The sequence below is a fragment of the Magnolia sinica genome, chromosome 8 (assembly GCF_029962835.1).
Source record: "Magnolia sinica isolate HGM2019 chromosome 8, MsV1, whole genome shotgun sequence".
Classification (NCBI taxonomy): domain Eukaryota; kingdom Viridiplantae; phylum Streptophyta; class Magnoliopsida; order Magnoliales; family Magnoliaceae; genus Magnolia; species Magnolia sinica.
Window position 1 is genome coordinate 14,427,402 of NC_080580.1, and position 11,825 is coordinate 14,439,226.

An 11,825-nucleotide genomic window follows, 5' to 3' on the forward strand; every position below is an offset into this window, starting at 1 on the left:
AGTGGCTGAACCGCATGGTGCAAGGTGCATACATGACAATGGCCCCACAGTTAACGATAGACGAACCTCGGTGGATTCCTGGGTCCAACTAGCTCGTGGATATAATGCCCACATCACGGTGGGCCCCACAGTCAGGATTGCACCGACCATCCACCGAAGCTACGTCCTCCATGCGTGTGACAGTCAGGTGGAGGATGAGGATTGTCAACACGTCAAACTTAGGGTCCGTTTGGCCAGTCCTATCATACCTCATTAGAAGGAATTGTACTGATACCACTTTGAAAATCGAGATGGCATGTTTGAAATGCGAGTTAGAAGGAACCGAAATACAATATATGGGCGGAATTTTACAATATTCTCACACATTCTCCAAATCCGACGGCTGATTTCCCATATTTCAAAAGATGCAGACGACGTGCCAAAAATGGTTTGTAGGATGTTCTTGTGCTAGGATGGTAGATGGGTTCCACCAATTTCTATGATGAAAAAATCCGCTCCATCCATCTGGTTTTCCATATCATTTTAGGACAAGAACACAAAAATTAGGGGGATCCAAACACATGGTGGGGCCATACAAGATGAAATTAATAGTCATTGTCATTGATCACATTCTGATAATGTTGATTGTTACATATCATACTAAAGTTTCAGTGTTTTCACTTTATCCCAATAAGATTGACCATATAAAAAGTTTGGATGGCATATAGACATTAAGGTGGAGCCCAGGAATGTTTCAACAATATATAGATAACTCTTTATCCAGTTTTCCATTGGACCGATCTAATTTTTTGTCTTAAGTCTGAAATGATCTCAACAAATAGCACGACAGGGTGGATTTTTCAAAAACATCATGGTGGGCCCTACCAGCATCCCAACACAGGAACATCACATCCCAAGGCTTTCACACAAAATAGACATGCGTCCTTATCGCATGGGAGGGGATTAAGTGACACCCCAGATCCACCGAGGTGAGTGGGACCCCTGACTGTGGGCCCCATTGTGATGCATGTGACTACATCGATTCGTATTAAAAGATCATCTTAAGGCCCCACCCAAAAAATGAAGCTGTTCCAAATCCCAAATGGACCATAGTACAGAAATAATGGTGATTGACCATTAAAAGCTTCCTGTGGGTAACCAAAACTTTGGATCAAGATGATATTTGTGTGGTTACTTCATCTAGGTGTTTGTGATCTTATCAACAAGTTGGATGGATAATAAACATTCCGGTGGAATCCATGAAGTTTTTAATTGTGGGATTTCGATCATGACTATTTTCTGTGGTGTGTTCCACTTAAGATTTAAGTTAACTTCAATTTTGGGATCATGCCCTAAAATGAGCTTTTAAGAGGGTTGGACGATGTGGATTTAAGGTTCATATATCACTATGAGCCTCACGGGTAGGGGTACATTGATGGAGGTGGAATCGGGGTCTCACATAATCCCCTCCCATGGCTGTCATCACTATGAGGAGCAATCCCATAGTAGAGTTATCTTCAAACTGCATGGCATGCCCTCCGGATTTGAGAGATAGGGAGAAGCAGGGCTTGAGAGATCTCATAACCATACCGTATCGCATCTACTTGGAGGTGAGATGAAGTTGACCGCACAGCTTTCATCCTTCATTATAGTCGAAGATCAAAAGGAGAAATCCTTGTATATGTAGCAGGCGAGGAGAGGTAGAGGTTAAAGGACATAATTGTTGGTGGGTGGAGCCACGATCTAAGGTAAGTTTGCTACTTTGTAAAGGGTAGAGGGTTAATCGTAAAATCTTGGAGTAATGCTTTGTTGCCGATTGTAGGTTTGTCGATCGACCACTGGAGAATAAGGAAGCAGGATTTGCAGCTTCCTCAAATTATATGTTGCATGGCATCTGGTTTGTGTTTACCCTATAAATCCTTCATAGGTAAGGATTTTGCTATTTAAATTCGTGTTAATAGTCTTTTCGAAAATTTCATTGTGGACATTGATTGTTTGAGTTCATGTGAAGATATCATTTCGAATTGTGATTCTAGGCATTAAAACAATGGGGGTTTGGTATTGTTAGAATATTTTTCATTTGCATATCTACGGTTTGAATGTTTTTCATTTATTATTTGGGTCGATTCAAAATCATTCATGGGCTAATTATTAAGAACAATTATGATTTCAATTAAATTGACATTCCGAGTATGTTCATTTCACATAAGTACCAACTCACCTGCCATCAAGTAGCACTGAAGAAGGCCCCCATGTAAACAAGTGCTGATGATTGAAATCATCCAACTCTTGGTATTACTTTAGATTAGAACCTTAGATGTTGAGTATCAGTTTCATGTTTAATTTTCATATTTCTTTTTTATTATTTTTTTCTTGTACATCCCCTCAGCTAAATACAACAGGTTAGCAACTTCCTAATAAATCGCTTCCCTGATCTACATACCTGTAAGTATTAACTCTGATTATTGGATTATTTATTATTTAATAGTTTAAACTAAAACTAAAACATTTTTATTTCATTAAGCAGCTTAGAAGACTCTCATATCTAGATTATCGTTACATGAGCTACAGATATGTCGGAATTACCCCTTCAGTTTGCCTTCAATTGTAAATTGAAGGAAAAACTTTAAAAAAAAAAAAAGGACATCATCAAACCTGTTATAACAACCATTATAGTGAGATGGGTTAGCCTCTGTTGTGTTATAGTGAGATATGACATATATAGCACTTAATATGAAATCCATTTTCTGAACAATAGGTTTAAAAGTCACTTCCATTAGCTTTACTATTATAACTAATGCTTTGATATGTCTTCCTAACTTTTAAACATGGGATCATGTTCCTTACTTGATTCTTTTCATTGAATGTTAATTAAACACAAATTTTCCAATCATTTGAACATATATCATGTTACTAGATGAATGTATTATCACACATTCGCAAAACAATACAAATGCCTTCTGATTGAATTGACCTTGGAATGCATGTGGCCCAATCAATGGACCCACTTGAATTTTTATGTACATAAGTTGTCCCCTTTCATCTTTGATTTCAATGCTAACCACGTGACATATAAGAATAGGATCCAAGTGTTGAACAAGTGGTCCAAGAAAAAATAGGCTATGAACATTAGTGACAAATTGTTAAAAGGAAAATAGGACGAACACATTCTCCTCTACCTAAATGAACCATGACACATGGAAGGTTGTGGAAAAGAGGAGGATGAACACCGTCTATTTTAGGTGAATGAACCACGATGCAGGGAAGGGTGTGGAAAAGGGAAGAAGACAAATACTATCTCCTCTACATGATATGAACCTTGAATCAGTAAGGTGTAATAGTTCTTGAATTCACAAGAAATAAGTAAATTTAAATTATTTTATTAAAGCCAATCTTTAAAACTAGATTATAAGGCTTTAAATAATAAAACACAAATCTAATTATGAGTCCTAATGCAAATAAACAGAATTTTTTTCAAAATAATAAAACTTACTAAAAATAAAAAGTTCTAGTTTAACTACGCAGGATGATTCTTAACATGATAAAAAATAAATCTTAAGAAAACATCACATACGGAAATTCTAGGATGAAAGATATACTGCAGTTAAAAATTTATTTAAAATATTAAGTTTTTCAAAAAACAACAATTTTGAATAGAAAAGAGTCATTCTCACAAAGTAAAGCGACACGACTCGCTTATAGAATTGGTTGGTTCCGAATGACCTGTTTCAATCAAAATTCATTGGTTGTGCATCCCATAACGATTCTCAGATAAAAAAAATTATGGTTAATTTACCGTTCGCACTTTGAGTGATAATTTTTCTCAAATTAGAATGAATTTTTTCGATCCGAATGCACCTAGAGCTCAATTACCTCATACCCCCACGTAGGATTGGGCCTGAATAAAACGGACTACGTTTGCTTCCGTTTGCTTCCCTTGGGGCTTTTTTCAGTTCATTTGTACCAAGAATTAGGGGTGCACAAGGTTCGGTTTGGTCCGGTTCTGGGGTGAAACTGGAATCGAACCATTCCTTACGGTTCTAGGATATTTGAAACCAGAACCGGACCGTTAGCACTCTAGAACCGAACCAGAACCGGACCGTGAAAACCGGTTCGGTTCTAGATCGGTTCCACGGTTCTGGGCTTTTTATAATCCAGCCTGATTGCATGTTCTATTTTATAATTTAGCCCATGTCCATTCGTGTTGTGATCCATTTGATGAATGGTTTAGATATTGTATATGGCGTGAAAAAAATACATTTATGAAGACAATCAATTGGTGCATTGTAAACCATAAATCATGAGTCAAATATACAACTAACATATATTGTAAACTCATGGTTCCAAGTTCGGTTACACGGTTCGGATTCACAGTTCAGATCCATGGTTCGGTTCGGTTCTACATACCCACAAACCAGAACTGAACCGAACTAAACGGTTCTTTAATTTTTTGAACTGGAACCAGAACTGGTGCACTCGAAAACCAGACCAAACCAGACCATTTGGTCGGTGTGGGTCTGGTTCCATTGTTCTCTGTTTGATGTGCACCCCTACCAATAATAGGTACGCAGGCATGACCGTACATCAAACCATTCAATAATGACTCTTGCCCTTGAATTTTTGAGTTGAATGTGAAATGATGAAAATTCGAATTTCACTGTCATCCATTCCGTTCACAACGCATGGGTCCCAATCGGACTTTTTATTTGCGACATTGTTAGGATAGAAAGTCATCATCCCGTTCCCATGGTTGCCTTCCGAGCCTGTCTAGTTTGAGGTTTTGGATAGATTTCAGCTATGCTTTTGAAGGTTATCCCTCTGTTTCTCATCATCTATGTTGCTGCATCCCAGTTCAACAATTTCATCTTCAATGGATTCTACAACCCGAGTGGTGGAGAATCCTACAACCTGAGTGGTGGAGCATCAATCACATCAACAGGACATTTGAAGCTGACCAACGGCAAAACTTATGAGAGTGGTCATGCCTTCTTCTCTACACCCCTTAGCTTCAAGAACTCTTCAAATGGTAATGTTTTCTCTTTCTCTACAACTTTCATCTTCGCAATCGGCCCTGACAACAATGCCTTAAAAGCAGACGGAATGGCATTCGTCATCTCCCCTTCGAATAATTTCCCTGGAGCTCTTCCTGGCTATCATCTGGGCCTCTTCAATTTTACCAACGATGGGGATCGATCCAATCATGTTGTAGCGGTTGAACTCGACACCATCATGAACCTAGAATCCGGTGATATTGACAGTAACCATGTCGGAATTGATATCGATGGATTAAATTCTATCAATTCCTCTACGGCCGGTTATTTTTCTGAAAAAAATGGAAGATTCAAGAACTTGAGTCTTACAAGCGGTGAGCCGATGCAAGTTTGGGTCGAGTATAATGGCATAGAAAAACAATTGAATGTAACGTTATATCCAATCAGTGTACCAAAACCCAACCGCCCGCTTTTGTCTTTGTCCATCGATCTTTCATCTATCATCTTGGATTCCATGTATGTTGGTTTTTCTTCAGCTACGGGTATTCTTGTTGCATCTCATTATGTTCTTGGATGGAGTTTTCAGATGAATGGAGAAGCTCCAGCTATTAATGTTTCAAGCCTTGCTTCTCTTCCTTGGAAAGAAAGATCTAGAAAGAAATCAAAGGTTCTGATCACGGTTGCATTGCCTGTTATCGTGGCAGCTGTTGTCTTGATTACCATCTTAGGTATTGTCTTTATGATTAGAAGGAAGAAGAAATCTGCTGAAGTGCTTGAAGATTGGGAGCTTGATTATGGACCCCACAGGTTCTCGTACAAAGATCTATCTATTGCCACAAAGGGCTTTGCAGATAAAGAGCTTCTGGGGACTGGAGGTTTTGGTAAGGTGTATCGAGGCGTCTTGCCAATATCCAAAATCGAAGTTGCAGTGAAAAGAGTCTCTCATGAATCGCGACAAGGGATGAGGGAGTTTGTAGCAGAGGTCGTGAGCCTTGGCAGGCTTAAGCACCGGAACTTGGTGCAACTCCTTGGCTATTGCCGCTGCAAGCAGGAGCTTCTGTTGGTTTATGATCTCATGCACAATGGTAGTCTCGATAAATACCTCTTTGATCAACCCCAAATGATACTTGACTGGAGCAGAAGGTATGAAATCATCAAAGGAGTAGCTTCAGGGCTTCTCTATTTGCATGAAGATTGGGAGCAAGTCGTTATTCATCGAGACATCAAAGCTAGCAATGTTTTATTAGATGGAGAAATGAATGGACGGCTTGGTGACTTCGGCCTAGCGAGATTGTACGGTCACGGATCCATTCCTCAAACTACCCATGTTGCTGGGACCCTCGGCTATCTTGCACCAGAACTCACTAAAACTGGTAAGGCCACCACAAGCACTGATGTGTTTGCTTTTGGAGTTTTCATGCTTGAGGTCGCTTGTGGGAGGAGGCCAATAGAACGCCATGCATCAGCAGAGGAGTCGATCTTGGTGGATTGGGTGTTGGAATGTTGGAGGAGAAGGGTGATCTTGGATGCTGCAGATCTGAAATTGGAAAGTGGTTATGTGGCGGTTGAAATGGAGTTGGTCATGAAGCTTGGCCTGCTTTGTTCACACCCTCATTCCGCGGCTAGGCCGACCATGCGACGAGTCATGCAGTATTTGGACCGTGACGCGCCTCTTCCTGAACTGTTTCCGGATGATTTCGTTGTTAGCACTTCTGCATTGGGCCAAAATGAAGGTTTTGATGATCTTTCTTCCATCCAAGCATCAATTCTTTCTGGTGGCCGTTGATTTGTGCAACTTCCAATGTTTGTAACCTTTGTGTGATTAGTATAGTTTGATAAATAATGTGATTTTTATCCCATTTATTGGTGGGCCCAATAAATGATCATGAATGTTTTAACGGGAGGGTAACCCCTCTCAACTGTTGTATGTGGTGTGGCCCACCGAAGTCATATATTGACTTGATTTTTTAAGCCCATGGCCCATCACGGAATGGTGCATCTAACTGATGGGGTAGATGTTCAAGTGTGTGTGTGTGTGTATGTGTGTGTATATATATAGAGAGAGAGATATGGTCTGAAATTGTCTCCATACACCTGGAGAACTTTTGCGAACCAAATTACCACCGGTCATGCCAACTCAAACAAGTGTGTTGTAAGTGAGCTTTTCTGGCAATTCAGTTAGTGATATCAATCGAACTGTAGGGTTCAAAATATATAGCTGATTTGTGATTTACTAGGCCACAAGATAGAAAACAGCAAGAGAGGAGAAGCCTACCTTTGAATATTTACAGGGCCCACCATGATATTTACATGAAATCCATTCCATCCATTAATTGCCTTGTAGAGGTTAATTCATGGAGACTAAACATTAGACCCATATCTGATGTATGTGGATCACACCAAGTGAAGTGATTTTGATAGTGGGTGTTCCCAATACGGTTTCCACTCATGTGGCCCACTAGAATTATAGATGTGGCTGATGTTGGAGCAATACCACTAAATTATCATCTTGACTCATTATGGTTGAAGTGAATTTTACATACATGTCAAGGTGGGCTCGCCTCTAGTTGACCCGGTATTGGTTGGGAAATTGTCCTAGGCAGTGGATTACATGCTGTGATGGCCATCAACTACCTAACAGTTGGTTGGTGCTAGTCAGCCCAACAATGATGTATCTGTTTAATCCTAGCCGTCCATCTATTTAAGTATCATATGTGTAATGACCCAAGATTTGGTGCATAAGTGTACACATGCATATTTGTACACCTGCATTCATCGAAGCATACATGCGTAGGTCCATGCATATATACATCCATCATTCTATGAAACTCGTGACCATGGATATGTATAATATATCTAATAAGGGTGAACATTGACTTATATGATTATTAATTGTGTGATTTTATGTGTGTGTATTTATATGTGTATATATATACTTGCACTCTCACCACTAATGCATACAAAATCAATTGTTCATTCATATATTTACCTAATCTTAACCATTAGTCACGCATCAAGCTCACTAGATCATTGACTGTTTATGTGACTCCAGTAGATGAATGCCGACTTGGTTGTCCATTCAAATTAGTAGGTAGACACATTTATCTAATCATCAATCTAAGTCATTTATTCAACGGACCATTAGATCGATCCATCTGAACTCACCTTGTATTGATTCATTCATAAAAATGATTGTTCTGATTAGGTTCTATTTGTCTGATTATTTTACATACATCCAATCATCTAACAATACTTAACACTTATATCATCCAACTAGATCACCTAATTACTGAAGTAAACCATCATTTCTACAGCTCTCAAGGTGAAATTTTAATCCAACGGATGGTTTTCATATGAGATATCTGTACACGTCACAGGGGACTGTAGAAGAGAGGAAACCATTAAAATTATTTCTGACCAATGTCAAAGACCAGAGATCAAAATTGTGTTCATTGGATAGAGCGCGACAACCTGAGGTGGGGCGTCAAGTTTTACCCCAATTGGACCGTCCGGTCTTGAACTACACATGATTTTATATTTAAAAAAATAATAAAATAAAATAAAAATTAAACACAAGAAATAAGAGTCCGAGGGCCTGAGGCCTCTCTCAACAGTACACCTTCCTATTATACTACGTGAATGCATGCATCCCTCTAACCCAGACACACGTGGGACCCACACATTTATATACCGTACATTAGAATTCGTGAGCTAATCTAAATTATATGTCTAAACACTTATTTCCATCCATCCTAGCTGTTACTACTAACTGTTTATCCTTATAAAATACTTAACTTTCAATCACAACCACTCATTGAAACATTAGTTAGAGATACATTTTCAGGAGATCCAGACCATTCATTAATAAGACCACGGGGAATGTAATGAGATGTACGGTGCACCTCAACTACTTTATGATATTACACTTGTACATGGCTACATTGATAATAAATAAATAAATAAACTAACTAGATGTTGTGTTTGATTTAGCATATTGTGAATTTGCTCCTACATATCCTCTAACTAGAAGATGTGCTCGGCAATGATGTAGTCAAATCTAATTATGGTAGGGGATCCGATCACATGATCCACCGGATCAAACCATACCATGAATCTTGACTGTTTTTCTTGGGCCATCCATCCCACCTTCATTGATGAGAACCATCTATCAAAAAGTCATGTATAAATTCCACAAGATTCAGTTATCCATCTGCCCATTCCATCAATCCAACCCGTCCATCAGGATAGTCCAACCTTCAAGTGTGTGTGGGCCACCTAGTGCACGCGTGAGAGAGATGGACAGTGAACTAACAAAGAAGAAGAAGAATTTCACCAATGCACGTTACTGAAGGCAGCAACTTTCGTGTCTGGAACAATATATGAGTCATGCTCCCCTGCGCACCTACGCACGTGCGCACCTTTGCACACGTGTGATGGGTGTCTAATCTGAACGGTCCATGTGATGCGGAATCCCATGACGCCCCTTTTGAAAAATTTTTACCCTGATCTAAAATTCTGATGGGCCATAGCAAAGAGAAAAGCAAATCAAGGGAGAAAACTGTTTTCATTTTTCACGGCCCATAAAAGTTTTAGATCAAAGTAAAACTTGGTCCCGTGAGGTGTCACGAGGTGCTGCTTCACATGAACGGTTCCGATTTGGGATCCACATCACGTATGATGGGTTCTCAAAAAAGTTCGTACTACGTACGTACGAACCTTTCGTGTCTGGAACAACGGAAACCATATCTCCTCTTTCTTCTCCTTTCCTCCAACACATTGAAGGGTTGCGTGGGTATCGGAACCCACCACCAACCAGCTCATTGGGACCACCTTTAATCCAAACCATCTGTCATGGTGGACTCCACATAGCTCCATGATCCTAGGCTTCTGTAGGTTACCTACGCCCACATGTTGTCTCACCTCTCCATTCTCATCTCTTTCTTTTTCTCTCCCTCCTAAATTTGTAATCCATCTAGGACCAATCTTAACCATCTGATTTCCATCCTTTGAAAGTATTCTATCCAATACAAAATACTTAGCTGCCAAACTGAATCCGTCTCTTCGGATAGTGGAAGATCAACAACGAAACCACCATCCGGAAACACTTCTTGAAAATCTAGAAACCCTGACTATTAATCCGAAAAACTTCACTGATATCTTAGAACGGAAAAATAAAAAATAAAAAAATCCTCATCTCATGAATATTATTGGGGAACCCAATCTTTCACTTATGTTAGGAAGGCCAAGAATCAACAAGGAAGAACATCATCAACGTACATGCATTAAAGGGTTCCTTCTCTGTCTGGGAATGTAGGCATTATACATGTTTCACATGTATTGAGCATGCATAGAAGTGGTGATGAGATTCTCTATAAACTTTTAGGCATGAAAGGAAGGAAGTTGTGACATTATAGAGACAGTCTAGCGTGCAATGCTACGTGAGAGGCATGCATTTAGTCCAAGAGATCAAGTGGGTGATTCTCCTCCACCTATAAACTTTCTGATTTTATATATTTTCTGAAATTTATTTATTTATTTATTTATTTGACATAATGACTTCAAATTAATATTGTCAAATTCATTTATACATGATATCTGCTTTTCTAAATTTTAGCATGTACTGAATCTGATTAACTTGTAGAGTTAGATTTTAATCTAACTTTTATTTCTGAAATTTGGTGTTAAGATTTAGACCTTAAATCTGTGTTAAAGTAATTGATTTAAATTAATTGGTTTAAAATAATATTAATTAATTTGATTCTAAATTTTAATTTTTTTTTTAAAAAAAAAGCAAAGAAAATAGCTTGATGTTTCAGTAAATTTTAGGAATTGAATTTTTACAGCATCGAATTTCTGCACATTTTGTATAGAACTTGTATTATTGTATCGGGATTTAAATAATTAAATTATTTCGCTACTGATTTTGGAATAATTTATGACATGCATTCATCTCTACTTATTACGGAATTATGAAAAAAGAAAGAAAAATGAGGAAATGATTGTGGTATTAGCAAGTAGGGCAATCGTGTCCCTTGGGTGAAAAACCTTAAAGCCAGCAAGTAGGGTAATCGTGTCCCTTGGGTGAGAGACCTTAAAGCTAGCAAGTAGGACAATCGTGTCCCTTGGGTGAAAGACCCTAGAACCCGTTGGATCCTTCGGAGTCTCCTTTGTGTACAGTGTATAAGTACAATTGTGTGCGCGAACATACGTCAGAGGTACAACTGGAGCAGTAGTTTGACCAACTAACGTATAAATGGGTTCCTCACCACGAGGTATCAGTGTGTGGGCATTAATGCAACATGACCATACACCTAGGTACGGTATTATAAGATGTGATGATTATTTAATTTTATTATTGAATTTATGATAGTGTGGCATTTGGTACATCTTTATAATTTTAGTATTGCATTCATGTCATATTTAATATTCAATATTTTAATTTATATTTTGAATATCAAGAAAGTACTTTTATTATTTATTTGTTTGATATAAATATAGAAATTTTAGATTTGGTTGGATAAGATCCCACGAGCGTTTGTGCTCATACCCAAAATAACAATGTTTGAAGTCCTGAAGTTTAGTCGGGGCGAAACAGAGTGAGGATCTAACCATCGGCTTACTTGTAGTCATATCTGTATTTGTATTTGAAAAAAATAAATAAATTGTATAGCAGGAACTTAGAAGTGAGTTTAGGCTGTAATAGTTAAAGATTGTATTTGATGAACGTTGTTTACTGTAATGAGTTTTAATTAAGTGTGGTTGTGAATGTCCTGAGATTTGGAGTCGGGTCTAGCCAACTCGGGTACCAAATTTTGGGGCGTGCCAGCTAAATGTGCGGCATGTTCCAAAAAATGA

The 11,825-nt window shown here is 38.5% G+C and overlaps 1 protein-coding gene across 1 annotated transcript; it reads left to right on the plus strand.

The window, feature by feature from the left end:
- Window positions 1-4,708: 4,708 nt before the first annotated feature.
- LOC131252942 (L-type lectin-domain containing receptor kinase SIT2-like) lies at window positions 4,709-6,854 on the plus strand. Its single transcript, XM_058253740.1, has one exon. The coding sequence runs from the start codon at window positions 4,777-4,779 to the stop codon at window positions 6,754-6,756; it is 1,980 nt and encodes a 659-aa protein (XP_058109723.1). The 5' UTR covers window positions 4,709-4,776; the 3' UTR covers window positions 6,757-6,854.
- Window positions 6,855-11,825: the final 4,971 nt, after the last annotated feature.